The 14,541-nt window shown below is 34.9% G+C and overlaps 2 protein-coding genes across 2 annotated transcripts; one reads left to right on the top strand and one right to left on the bottom strand.

Annotated features, from left to right (window-relative positions):
• Positions 1 to 5,012: 5,012 nt before the first annotated feature.
• On the top strand, positions 5,013 to 14,541 carry LOC306851369 (hepatic and glial cell adhesion molecule-like). The gene is made up of 7 exons (XM_079387549.1): positions 5,013 to 5,266; positions 6,610 to 6,948; positions 7,022 to 7,303; positions 12,558 to 12,651; positions 12,944 to 13,011; positions 13,466 to 13,536; positions 13,615 to 14,541. The coding sequence occupies exons 1-7, from the start codon at positions 5,179 to 5,181 to the stop codon at positions 13,927 to 13,929; spliced, it is 1,257 nt and encodes a 418-aa protein (XP_079243675.1). The 5' UTR covers positions 5,013 to 5,178; the 3' UTR covers positions 13,930 to 14,541.
• LOC306851370 (uncharacterized protein) lies at positions 7,971 to 11,013 on the bottom strand. The gene is made up of 4 exons (XM_079387550.1): positions 10,961 to 11,013; positions 10,217 to 10,382; positions 10,033 to 10,125; positions 7,971 to 9,333 (listed from the first exon to the last, which is right to left on the bottom strand). Exons 2-4 carry the CDS (start codon positions 10,316 to 10,318, stop codon positions 9,097 to 9,099), a joined length of 432 nt encoding a protein of 143 aa, XP_079243676.1. The 5' UTR covers positions 10,319 to 10,382; positions 10,961 to 11,013; the 3' UTR covers positions 7,971 to 9,096.

Raw genomic sequence — 14,541 nt, 5'->3', positions numbered from 1 at the left:
CACTGATTGATTATTTACTCATTCATTGTTCATTAATTCATTATCATTTTCAGTCGGTGAGAACCAGATCTGTCTGTGCTGTAAAGAATCGTTCATACAGTACCTGTTTTGTAAACCAATCACTTAAATTCCATACTAGTCATCACACAAAACTATCAAATGATTTCAAGACTTGAAATATAGTGTATGAGTTGTACCATTTTTGTAATACTTTTATGTTGCTTTTGTGTCCTATTTAGAGCTTGAAATCGCCAGTATACGTTGATTGTAAGTTGAAAAACATCTGCTTTTGTGTTCCACAGACCCAACTCATACAGGTTTGAAATGACACAAGGGCGAGTAAATGACAAAATTAGCATCTTTAGGTTAACTATCCCTTTAAGAACAAGATGTTTGAGAACATAAAAAATGAATCTGTTTCCTCATATGACAATATTAATCACTCAGCCATAACATTAAGAGTGGCACTTAATTAGACTGTGTACTGCAGTTCCTATAATTAAAGACATACGGCACTCAGTTAATCTTGTTTTTCAAGCTGACATAACGTGAACATTTATTACACACTGAATCACATTCTCCAGTGACTTCATAAATCCTGCTTTGAAGGTGTTAATATTTCACAGTGACTGATTATATTTGATGTTTTGTGGCCTAACTTTACGATTTCCTCAAATCTAGTGGCTTTCGATCCATTTTCGTACAGACTTTTAACATTTCTAAACTTGGACAGGCAGGAGGAAAACTGGACAAGATGTCCTCCACACAGCAACAAAGACCTGCCATAATTGTCATTTTTTTTTGTGTGGCTTAACTCTTCTTTCCCGTGAGAAATGAGTGTTGGAACTGGAAGTCAGTCGCCCACGTTCCCTCCTCCGCATGCAGGCCTCAGCTTTAGGGGCTCCAATGTAACCTCCCAGAATGAAGTCTGTCACTGGCTCCACGACTTACAGTCTCCTTCCAGCATTTTTACAGGTTGCCTATGGCAACAAACAGTCCCATAATACAGACTTCTCTCTCAGACTGCTGTGTGTGTCCCATGATTCCTGCCCTCTACAGACTGCTGCTGACAACGCAGTACTGCCGACCTGACAGCTGCCATACGCCAAAAAACACTCAGCTAACCTGCACAACACAGACACATTATGATGTAATTTTAGCCTGTAAATGATCGAATTACACTTGAAAATGTGTGTGTGTGTTTTAACACAAAACAGGAGAGTGGATTTGCATAACTGTGACAGCTAGTTTCTGTTTTGCCTCACAGAAACATGCTAGCATTAGCACTGGCTGCTAGAATCTCATAGCATTTCAGTCGTGGAGTGATACTGAAATAACTCTCCAAATCTGAATAATATCTGTCTTAATCTCAACACTTCTTGAAGTTTTCAGTTTTCGTGGTTAATTGGCTCTTATGTATTTTATATTAGCATTACATCAAACACCTCCAGCAGAGAGAGCTTGTTTATAACAAGTTTAGCTCTCACAAACAGATTCATAAGGTTATGACATTTATTTCAATTGCATTTTTTAAAAGGGGTTCTTTTTACCCATGAGCATTTAAAAATAGTTTTTGGTAATTTAAATGAAACTAAAATAACATTAACAGGCCTCAGTTTTTAAATGAAACTTTAAAAAAAAAAAACTTAAATCAAAATTAGAATTGCCGTAGCAGCTAAATTATATACAGGAAATTTGGGATGAAGTGATAAAAAAAAAAAAAAAAAAAAAAAATTAATTGAATTTAAACAGAAGTATAAAAAAATCACAAAATGAAAAAGCAATAAAACTACTGAAATATAAAATGAAAATTAAAAATTTAAATATAAGAATAAAAGCAACTTATTAATAATTCTAAATAATATAATAAAATTATAAGTCATACATATTAGAACAGTATACAAATAATTCTAAAATAATTACATTTACAAATGATATATAATTTTAAATACAATACAATATAATTACGATTGCATACAATTGTTCTTAAACAGGAAATGATAGTTAAAGAGTCAGTTATAATTTGACCTGTATGCTATATTTCACGTCTTGTGCACACAAAATGTAGTGTACTCAGTTTTGTGTCATGAAATAGATTAAATATTTAATAGTTATTGCTGGAAAAAAAACATCTATCCAATGAAGCATCCTACAAAGCCCCTAAAGGGACATGGTGATGAGATAAAATTCAGATGGGAGGAAAAATTATATTTTAATGTTTTTGTGTTTTTTGCAGGTGAACGTTTTTTTTAACAAATTAAATAAAATCTTTTTTTTTTTTTTCTTCATAAAATGTTCTGGCATCTCACGAAGTCCAGTGCAATATAGCTTCAAGAGGATATTCTCCAGCGGAGACGTGTGTGAGGATCGTTCATGCTTTCAGTGCACTATTGACCTCGGATGTTCCCACTGACTCTACTTGACAGATTTCTTCACAAGATGAGAGAGTCCGGGAGGCCTTTTATCCTCCAGAGGACAAAGGCTAATGCCAAGCTGTGTGTGAGTATGTTTGTGTCTCAGAGCCCTGCTAAAGCTTTGATCAGCCAGAACAGAGGAGACCCTTGAGGATAACAGACTGTATGTTCTGTGAAAAGCTGCTTCTTTCTGACATTCTTTGCCATTTTGCATACATTATCTGCTCTGGGAAAGTAACATTTCAAAGTCTGATATGGGACAAATACAAATTAGCTCTCCTAATTTGCTGTCTCGGGTTGGCATATATGATCAGAAATGCCATCAGTTGTTTTATTTAATTGTTTTCACTGTGTACTAAACAATCAGTTGTGTTTGCTACTAGCATCACCATTGCTCATAACTGGCATTAAAGGTATAGTTCACCCAAAAAATGAAAATATGCTGTAAATTTACACACTCTTTGGCCATCCAAGATGTAGATGAGTTTGTTTCTTCATCAGAACAGATTTTAAGCATCCCATCACTTGCTCACCAACGAATCCTCTGCAGTGAATGGGTGCCGTCAGAATGAAAGTCCAAACAGCTGATAAAAACATCACAATAATCCACAAGTAATCCACAGCATTCCAGTCCATCAATTAGCATCTAAGCTGCATGTTTATAAGAAGCAAATCCATTATTAATACCTCTTTAATTTAAACAGTTGCTTCCAGGTAAAATAGGAGTCCATAATCCATGATATTGCCTTTCTTCATTGAAAAAGTAGCCTCGGCTGAATCAGGAGAGAAATGCGCACAGATCAAGAACCATTCAAGTGAAAACAGTCCAAAACAAATACACTACCAGTCAAAAGTTGTTGTTGTTTTTTTCATCAAAGAAACCTGAAAAAAATCTACTCAGCTGTTTTCAACATAATAATAATAAATGTTTTTTGAGCAGCAACTAAAAATATTAGAACGATATCTGAAGGATCATGTGACTGGAGGATGCTGAAAATTTAGCTTTGATCACAGGAATAAATAACATTTTAAAATATTTTCAAATAGAAAGCAGTTATTTTAAATAGTATTTTAAATATTTCACAATATTACTGCTTTTGCTGTATTTTTGTTATTATTAATAAATGCAAGCTTGGTGAGCAGAAGAGAATTCTTTAAAAAAACAGTAAAAAAAAACAACTTACTGTTCAAAAGCTCTTGACTTGTAGTGTATGTTGTAGTGTATTATGCACTTGATGGATTTTTTTTTCTTACAAAAATGCAGCTTTTCACTTCACAAGATAATTGATGGACCGTGTGGATTACTTGTGTATTATTGAGATGTTTTGCATTCATATTTTCTTAAGAAGAAAAAAAAAGTATTCTTCTACACTCATAATGAATATTTGCTTCTGTCCGTGGGGGTGTGAGAAAACGCCCAGTCGGATGACCACAGCATCAGCTGACCGCTGCAGGACAATGCCATTATCGTCTAGACAGACATGTGATGGATAGACCACAATTACTGGCACATTTTGTTACAACTGAAAACTTCATACTAAAATAAATAATTATATTTAAAAAATAGTCATTGTTAAAATATAATACAATTATAAATTAATTAATACATTATTAATGATTGAATATTGAAAAATAATATAATATTTTATTGTTCAAATTTATTATTAAAATAAATGAATTTGAAGCTATAGGAATTGTTTAAAACAAAGCATCCAGCTCTTGTGCACAAAGGCCTTTTCGCCGAAGACTGATGCCTTAGCAACCTGTAGGTCCTCTTTTCATCTGTTATGGCCCGGTGGGTCAAAGATATATGGGGCTTACAATGTGCTCATGTGGGAGGGCTTAGTAATGGGTGGTGAAGTAGAGAGTTTTTTTTTTTTTTTTTTTTTAGAAAAAAGCACTTGTCCCTGAGCAGTTGTATAGTAGCTTCAAAAAACTTATCCTTCAAGTGCCAGAACTTGAACCCTTCGACTGATTAACTTAATGGCTTCTACTAAATAAATGTCAATGCTGCATTATCTACCAATGAATTTTCACAAGGCATATTGGCTGAGGCATAATAGCATATTTCCTTATATTATATTTTTTCATTATTATCATATTTCTATACACCTTACATTTTTTTTGTATTATTTTAAAATGCTTTTTAAATCTTTTGATTGGTTGATTTATTGATAGTTCAATTTACTTATTACTTCATTTATTTGTTATTATTTTACTTATTATTTATTTTTTCTCTATTTTTTTTAAATAATTTTTACTTTTAACTTTTTTTGTCATTTTTATTTTATTTTATTACTCCTTCTAGCACCTCCTTTTAGCCACCTGTGGTTCCCCTAGATCCCACTGTGGGTGTGTTATATCACACAAATATGCTCTAATGCGTATATTGTGTCATATGTGACTGCTCAGATCTGTCATGTAACAGAAATAAGAACAAAAACATGTCTCAAACCTCAAATCTCACACTCATCCTAGTGCCTTTACTGCAGAGACAAGCACACACATGCACAAATGTACACACACAAAGGGCCCCTGAAAATAATCACTGTGGAGAACCTTATAAAGCGAGCGAAGCACACACACACACACACACACATACGAGCTCGCACATAGGGCTGTTGTTCGGGCTGGGGTCCTGAGAGCGAGGTTCAGAGCAGCCAGTGTCCCGTCTGGCAGGAAGCACTCTGCATTCTCAGCGACGTGCCTTGAGTGGACAAATCATGCTGATTGTGTGGGAGAGAAACCCAGTGCTGCTCGCAAGATGAAGGCAGAGAGGGAGGCATCATGCAAAGAGACAGCCGTTCCTTCACCGTTTCTTCTCTTGTGGCTTTTTATCTTTTCTTTGGCAGGTAAGACAACATCATGACTTTTCTACTGTGCATGTTGAGGGAAAACTTTCTAAAGAAGAGGAAGAAGAAAAGTGTATGTCGTTGTCAGTTTCACTTTTCAGTGTATGTTTTGTTTGTGGGTGGCTGGATGACACATATCACAAATAGAGCGATCACTCAAGTGAATTAATTAGGGCACTTGATGAAACTGTACTTTTGAAATGCTTTTTTATTAGAAATACTGCCTTTTTAATATGAATGCAATGTTAAGGAAGCTAGAAGGCAAATGGAATGATTATATGACACAAACTTTAAAAAAATGCACATTGCAAAATATTATAAAAATAAAATTTAAAAAGTCACACCACAGACCAGTTTTTGTATTTTGGCAACAACAAAAAAAAATGTCTTTAATCTCTATCCATGCATTAGATTTATTTTAAAGGCCGGATTTGTGCAAAAAGTCTGAACAACAAGTTCAGAACAATCGCTACAGCATGAGTGAGTTGGCATGAGCTTGATGACTTGACATTTTCTTAAAACCAGGTACAGATGTGTCAAGGAAGGGGACGAATGCAAGAACATGTCCTAACTAAAACCTAGTCTTCCTTGGAGAGTTTTGATTAGCAGAATCACTGGGCCCCACTGTCTACATCCCCCATCCACAAAAGAGCATGTCTCTTGCACCCTGCCCCTGATTGGAGGAGAGCGAGCCCACAATCCAGACCTTTGTTAGCTAATCCTGGCAAGACCTCAACACTGAGAATTGTTGCCACAGCGATTGAGCCATGCCACACTGACTCGCACTGCCTTGGCAAAGCGGGCAAGGAAGGACACATTGGCTCACTCAGGAGCAATAAACACAAAGCTGTTTACCAGCAGGTGTCTTACTGGACGGTTCAAGCAATGTGCATTTGCGGTTCATACTGTAAAAACCGGCTTAAAATAAAAAATCTAAACTAATCAGTTCAGTTAGGATATAAAAAGTGAAGACAAAATATTTAATTTTACTTTAAAATATAGAAATTTATATTTATTCATTTGTCAGACATTTTTTATCCAAAGCCACTTTTAAGAGTACATTTAAATGGTATTTAGGCAGGATGTAGTGTAAACTGGGGCACGTTGTCACACGTTCTACTCCAGTCAGTGAATACTGATTTGCACAGTATTGTGAAAAGCTATACAAATAAACCTGAATTGAAAAATGTAACTAAATTTTGCTTTGGGGTTTATAATTATTTTTTTTTCCTTACTGTTCAGGGTTATTTAACACATATTGACTTTTTGTGACGACATGCCCCAATTGCTGGAGTGCCACTTTAATGTGTCTGCTTGTGAATGTATTTTCTGTATGTATTTAGGTGTATGTGGGGTGAACATCAGCTGTCCGTCTCCTCTAGTGCGAGGCACACTAGGAGGCTCAGCTCTTCTCTCTGTGACTTACACCAGCACCAGCTCCGACCAGCCTGTTATTAAGTGGCAGCTGAAGAGGGACAAACCTGTCACTGTGGTCCAGTCCATTGGTACGGACATCATCGGGAACCTGAGGCCTGAGTACCGTGGCCGAATCCTCCTGTACGAGAACGGCTCCCTGCTCCTGCATCACCTGCAGCTGTCAGATGAGGGCGCCTATGAGGTGGAGATCTCCATCACTGATGATACCTTCACTGGGGAGCGATACGTCAACCTTACTGTGGATGGTAAGAAAGACATAGACATTCCATTTAAGTCAAGAGCAACTTTCCTTATACATGTTGTCCTGGTCTATCACAGTTCCAGTGTCCAGACCTTTTGTTCACATGGTGGCCTCGTCCGTCCTAGAGCTGACTGAGTTTTTCATACTCAACTGCACTCACGATAGTGGCACCAAACCCACCTATAGCTGGCAGAAGGGAGGGAAATCTTTGACCAATGACTCACGTCTGCTCCTGTCACATAACCAGAAGATCCTGACCATCTCCCGTGTTGTGATATTAGATGATGACATCTACAGCTGTAGGGTGGAGAACCCCATCAGCAGTATGAAGAGCCTGCCTGTCAAACTCACTGTCTACAGTAGGTGTTGAGACCCCCTGTCACCTTCATCCGTGAACAATGATTTGAAATCTTACATTAAATCTTGCTATGTTACATAATAGATAGGAACGCAAACAAAGATAAGCAAAAGATGCATAACATTTACATTCTTGTATTTGACAAGACATGCTTATCCAAAGTAACAAAACTTGCATTCAGTGTACACATTTACATTTGATCAGTTATTGCTTTCCCTGGGAATCGAACCCATGACCTTGGCATTGCTAGCGCCATGTATTGTTTGAGCTACAGGAAAGCCTTGATACATTTAACCCTATATGTGTGCATGTTAGTACCATAAATGTATACGTATTAGTACCTACATGGTACATTTTAGTGCCTTGTAAAAGGGTACACTCAAAAAAATGATTTGTTGGACTTACATAAAAAAAGAGTGTCAAGTGGTTCCACGCAAGTGTGTTGAGTAGTTTCTACAAGTAATAATACAGTTGAATGAACTAAAGAAATTCAGGTAAAGTTGACACAATTTTCAGATGTGTCACTAATGCATTTTAGTTATGTTTATTTTATTTAGTAATATTATGTTAGAATTACGAACTTTCAATATGTAAGGTTAACACTTTATTTAGTTTTAAGTATTTGCTCTACAAGTGCAAAACTTAAATAATCAATCAAACACATTTTTAGAAACAAAATTAATTTATTTTCTTTGCAAGGTTTTGCAATATACAACTGCTAAAACCCATAAAACAATTTAAATTTCACAGGTCCTTTGAAACAAATACACTAAAACATCAATAATTTAACAGTAAACATTCTTTACAAGGTCTTTTAAAGTGCAACTGGCTTCAAGAATTTGTAATGATCTTACTTAGAAAAATTAAATACATGGAATGTCTGTTGAAATTAGGCAGCATGCCCTAAAATACTGCAAAATTCCATTTCTGATATTTTTGATCTTTAGAATCAACAGTAAAAGTAACATTCAAACTGTCCTCTATTTTTGCAAACAACAACAAACAGCTTAAATAACAATTTGTTTCAGAAAAAAAAAAAAGGTAAAAACAACATTTTGGTCAATACTGAACATTCTTACAACTTCCTTCATATATTGCAATAAAAACATTTCTAAGAAATATAAAAAGGATTTTTTTCAAGACAGGCAGCCTGTCAAAAAATGCTACAGTGCTCAATTTCTGATATTTCAAATATCCAATATTTAAGCCATTATTAAAAAAAATAAATAAATTTAAACTGGCCTCTTTTAGAAAACAACCACAAATGGCTTGATAACAGTTTGTCTCAAAAAGACAGAAAAAAAAAAAAACTAAGAATGTTTACTATTGACCAAAATGTTGTTCTTTTACTTTTTGCAACTGCCTTCAAATATTGTAATACATTTTACTTAGAAAAATAAAAGGAAAGTTTGTTCAAGACAGACAGCATGTCACCAAATGCTACAGTGCTCAATTTTTGATATCTGAAATCGTTTGTCATTGGTAATGATAAGATTGAAACTGACCTCTAATCTTTGTAAATAACTGCAAACAATTTTAACTTCAGTTAAAGCTGCAGAACTCCATTTCAAATTGTGGCGCCATCAACAAAGATAACATTAAAACTGGCACATAATTTTAAAACCAGAAACAATTTAAATGTCAAAAAATAAAAAAATAAAAAAAAAAGCATCTTCACTTCTTTCATTTGTCCAGAATGATGTACTGGTTCAACCAACAAGTTTGTTCTTGAGAACCTGTATTTTCTGTGACAGTTTCTGTCCGTCAAGTCCCAGCAACACTTTTTGGAAAAACTCAAAAGTGTACTTCAGGTCTGAAGGATAACTGAGATTCAAGCTGTACGTATATGACTCCCAAAAGAAGAGCACAGGCCTTGGTGACGTCGCCAAGGTTCTGAAGCACTTTCACTCCCTCAACAATCAGTCCAACATCTGAAGGTGGGTCACAGGCTTCTGCATCTTCAGGTCTGATTATGTAGATTCCAACTACAGTATTGGCCATGTCTCTCTCTGAATTTTCAAAGTCTGTGTCCTACAAAACACAAAAACAGTAACACTGTTCAGTCAGTTTAATTGCATCAAAAATACAGGTTGTAAATTTAGAGAATTTAGAAAATGTTGTATCTACTGTACATTCCTTAATGTTTCACATGACTTACAAAACTACTCTAAGGTGTTTGTTAGGGTTGTCAAAAGTACAGGCTTCTGGACTGAAATTAAAAAATGTGAAGAAACCAGCTTTTTTTCCCCAAAGGAAATCACTATGTGTCAGAGTTTTCATGTGCTCAACAGATGTGACTGTAATTGGCAACAGTGATAATTGCTTAATGTGGTTCCTTAATATATCTGCTTAGAAAAATCTGCTGAGAGATACGTCACTACCATGTGTGAACGTAATCTGTGTAAGAACTCGGTCAAGAGTGTGAAGCAATGATTGTAGCCAATCAGAGTCATCTGTCGAGCATGTGAACACTATGGCCAATCAGCGCTGTTTGAGAATCTGCTCAACAGTGGTCAAAATTCCCACATCACAATTTTTTTTTTTATTTCAGTACTGAATGGTACCGAAGTTGGCACTTTTGACAACCCGAGTTAAATATACTTTGCGTATTAATATTTCATGACAATATTATATATATATATATATATATATATATATATATATATATATATATATATATATACACATACATACATACACTTTAAATATTCACTGCCTGAGAACACTTACTGCATACTCCTTCATGAGGTTTTCATAGTCTTCATTAAGATACACAGAAAGTGCTCTGAGAATACAGGCTCTCCGAGTTGAGATGGTATCATTCTGTAGAAGAGTAGAGACAAAGTATAGACAACGATAAATCACCATAATAAAGTGGAAATTATTTACAAACATCATTAATAAATAAACAAACCTCATCGATGGTAGCCATCAGTTTGCCAATTTTACGTCCTGCAACTCCTCCTTTTTTCCGGTAACGTAGATGCTGGCCAGCTTGCTTGTGTAACTTAACCATCCAATTTTGACATAAAAGTTGGATTTAGTGGGCCGGTACTGATTCGACTGAACTCAGCAGCAATCTGCAGATTTAAGACACAAGATTATAGTAAGGATAGTTGTCATGTTTAAAAATATATTCAGTGCCATTCATTGACATCTGAACACTTAGCATTTAGCCTAACTCTGCATGGACATGAATAAAGCACAATTAGATTGAATTCGATAAATTAATTACTATTTGTTTCACCACTTAAAATTATGAAATAAATAAATAGTTATTCCATCATATTTACCTCATGTTCACAAAACAGTGCTGGCCATCTGCTTTTGAAGTCAACAATTAAGATGGCTGTGTAGCGCATTCCACGCTTTAAATCTACAGGGACACTCGGAGTAAGTGCACGGAAAACGATTACCGCGACCATAACGTCCATGCGCTAATCGATAGTGTTTCAACAACTGTGATCTGGTCGAGACTGTTATTTTGCAGTCCTTGCACTGCCACATGCTTGCTTTGAGGAACACGCCTAACTGACTAAAAGACTCAAACGCTCCGAAATACACCGATAACTTAAATTAACATAACTATGTGAACACTCGCAACACTTTTTCCTGGCGATATTTAACAGGATGGTAAAGAATTATGAAATATTCATACCTGACAAAATCACCATCTTCTTCTCCTCCTCCTTGTACTTCGCGCGTTCGTCTGTCTTCCGTCCCGTTGCTCCGCCTCCAGGTGAGCAGCTACGGTATCCGCAAAGATCCAAATTCATCGGGTTTTGCGTTTTACTCTACAATGTTAAGTTGGCCAGTCAAACTCTTACTAAGTAAAGCCAACAGTACTAAATTTCTGTAGAAATAACATAGTTAACTTGTGTTAATTTAGTTACTTTTATGTTTTATGTACTTTGAACAAGGGTGGGTGTAGTAAAACTAACAATAGTGAAAGTTCATTTTTTTGAGTGTACTGTCCCATTGATAGCTTTTCCACCTATTTTATTGGTAGAGTATATTTAAAAAATGACATAAACAAATAAAAATAGGAGTTTGTGTGTAGGATGGTATAAAATAATATGAATATTGTACATTACATTTTAAATACAAATTATACTTCAAAAACATTTATTCAAGGCTTTCAGCATTTAAAGGGATATTCACCCCCCAAAATAGAAGTAAATTCTAGCATGATTTAATCATCTTTATGTTGTTTCAGAAATTTCTGCGCAACATAAAGAAAGATTTTATGTAGCTCTTTTCCAGTAAACAATAGTTCATATAGACCATGACTGTCAAAATCCATAAAGGAAAAACTAAATAAATAAATAAAATTGTGTGTGTGACTTGTACACTATTCAAAGTCTTTGTTGTTGTTGTTGTTGTAAACTAAAACAATTAGAAATTGGTTTTAGTAACTGAAATAAAGCTGGAATAAAACAAAGAATAAATATTACATGAAAAACCTAAACTTGAAAAAACTAAAATTAGAAATGCTGCCTTACAACAAACACTGAAGTACCAAAAATAAAAATGTAAATGTACAAATGTTTATAAAATGTGTTAAATCTTTACAGAAATATTTGAAACAAAAGCACAAAAGCTAATAAACAAAATGCTAAAACAAATTAAAATGAAAATGGAAACTGAAAGATAAAAACAAGATAATGAAAACATATAAATAAATACTATAATAGTATAAAAATAATACAAAATAACACTGCTCCGAAGTCACATTGACCACTTTTATAGTGATTTTGAAGACTGACAGTCATAGTCACTGTGAAAAAGAGCTGCAGATTCTTCAAAAACTGAAGATAAATAAATAAATAACAGCATATGGCTTTGGAACAACATGAATGTGAGTACAAAATGAAAGAATGTTCATTTGGGTAGTTGGGGCATTTATGAAAAGGGCTAATTAAGGAGGTTTATGAACAAGTGTTTTGCTCCACTGGAGCTCAGCTGATCCTCTCATCCATCTACCTCTTCACTTGCACACATTTCTGTCAGAACACAGCCCTGCAGGGTCCTACATTCCCTCTTCACAGTCTACCCTTTAAAAAAGTTGCCCCCCAAGTTGCCCCCATTCATTCTTGCATTTGGTATTCCTGGCAACCTGCGCAATCAATCTTCCATTTGAAGTCTCCTTAATTTGGACCTTGTCTACAGAGTAGTTTGGTCCTTCAGAGCGCTGTTTGTTTTCTGGAGAGGAATGATGTACTATGTCACCCTGTATTCTCCTTTAAATTTTGCAGGACGGAGTTCTCTCTATATCATCCTCTCCACGGGAGGCATTTTCTTACTCATCACCTTGGTGACTGTGTGCGCCTGTTGGAAACCCTCCAAAAAGTACCAGCTCTATTGTCCTAATCCATTCTATTTGATAGGTCTAAAGCAAGCCACAATAAATCTCAGCAGCTCGCACTGTTGTTGTAAGAAAAGTCTTTGTGCTTGAAATGTTAGGAGGTCAAAGTTCTACAGATCAGATGAAAACAAAGACCAAAGCAACCGATTAAACTGGAAAGAAGTCATCTTTTACACATTTAGGCTTCCGTTAGTACACCAAATGCATATTGCATTTGATATTTCAATCACAGTCAGGTATGTTGCTAACCAAAATTCATAATTGTTCAATCTACAGAAAAAGGCAAGAGCTTGCCAGACAGACCAGACAAAATGTAGCAGAGCAGAGCAACGGCAATCATGAGGGTAACGGCAATTCACTGTTGTAGAATTACTCATTTTAAAGAGTATTTTTTCTCAGTAAAAATATTACTAATAGTAAAATATGTTAAAATTGTCTGCAGTGTTGTTACTATTAGTGTATGGGAATATTATAATATTATATTTTGAATTAGCTTATGCTTATATTTTTAGTTTTCATTTGATTTATTTTACCTTTTAAATGTTACTGTTTAAACCTGTTTGTTTCAAATAGTTACCAGGGCAAATATTATTTATTTATTTAGGTTTTAATTTATCTTTTTTTTCATCTAATGTTTAAAAATTATTTTATTTCAGCTTTATTTCCATTGGCATTTTTGTTTGTTTTTGTTCTAGTAATAATAACAACAACGGTGATGTAAACCCCTAAGACTGAGTACACTTTTGCATTTTTTTTAAATAACTTCCTTTTAAATCTTGAACATTCTCTTTACTGTAGTTGATATTGTGCCTGCTAGAAATTACCAGAACCGTCGGCACCCAGATGGATTATATGTCCTCAGAGAAACGGTAAGAAATTATTATTACTATTATTATTAATAATATATTGAATTGTTGTTGCTTTATTATTGTTATTATTATTTCCAGGATTTCCCTGATGGAACAGATGAGTCTTCCTGTAATTATATCAATCCTATTGAACCCCTCAGCCCACCTTGTTATCCCAGCATAGCTCCACCTTCGGCACACTCTCCAGATGCTTATATGCATTCAGGAAGAAGATACCCCCGTACCCCCGTCCCCTCTCCTCCATCAACCCCTCATCCAACTCTCACTCCACCACACATGGGCAGTTTGACACGCAAACCCCACCCTCAGAGACTAAGCCCATCCCCTCCACATGCAGAAGAACTTCTGATTGAACCAGAAAGCAATATGCACCACCACAGCCTCCCGCGATGAGCAACACGATAGAGAGTTTTGAATGTAAAATGTTAAGGATAATGTCAGATTATGAAACTATGTGGTTATGGTCATTTTATTTAGTCATTTTTATTAGTTATCTTATGTAAATTTTAGTATTTTATGCTTTTCAAAAACTATAGGTGGATGAATGGTGTACAGAACCAAAACTTGTAGTTGTAAAGTAAAAAACTAATTTACCAGAGAAGTACATGGATGTACTGGTTGGTTTAATTGTTTTTGTATACTAATAGAAACATTTGATTTTGATCAGATTAAGCTGTGGTTTATACCTTAAACTAAACCAATATAATATTTTAAAAAGAAAGAAATACTGTTATTCTATTTAATTTCATCTAGATTGAGCATTATTGGATTTTCTTAGGGTTTACTGTAAATATTACTTTGTCAGTATTAAAATGATTTTATTCTTTTTGTTTGTTTATTTGTTTTGACAAGAAGACAAAAGCAAATGTCACTTAACACTTGCTTTCTGAATATTCAAAAAGACTAAAGGACACAAACCTTTAGGTACACAATTGACCATTTACTCCTTTTAACCACCAGAGGCTCCCACATCACTATCAATCAATAAATCATCTGCGTCTTTTC

This window comes from Barbus barbus (genome assembly GCF_936440315.1).
Source record: "Barbus barbus genome assembly, chromosome: 31".
Lineage (NCBI taxonomy): Eukaryota > Metazoa > Chordata > Actinopteri > Cypriniformes > Cyprinidae > Barbus > Barbus barbus.
The sequence above is the reverse complement of the archived record's forward strand: the minus strand, read 5'-3'. Positions and strand labels throughout refer to the sequence as shown.

Coding starts and splice junctions, on each gene's coding strand:
- LOC306851370 (XM_079387550.1), bottom strand. CDS start 10,318: ATGGTTAAGTTACACAAGCAAGCTGGCCAGCATCTACGTTACCGGAAA. Junction 10,126..10,216: donor TGATGGCTACCATCGATGAG/GTTTGTTTATTT, acceptor ACTCTTCTACAG/AATGATACCATCTCAACTCG. Junction 9,334..10,032: donor ACCTCATGAAGGAGTATGCA/GTAAGTGTTCTC, acceptor TGTGTTTTGTAG/GACACAGACTTTGAAAATTC.
- LOC306851369 (XM_079387549.1), top strand. CDS start 5,179: ATGAAGGCAGAGAGGGAGGCATCATGCAAAGAGACAGCCGTTCCTTCA. Junction 5,267..6,609: donor TTTTATCTTTTCTTTGGCAG/GTAAGACAACAT, acceptor GTATGTATTTAG/GTGTATGTGGGGTGAACATC. Junction 13,012..13,465: donor GAGCAACGGCAATCATGAGG/GTAACGGCAATT, acceptor TCTTTACTGTAG/TTGATATTGTGCCTGCTAGA.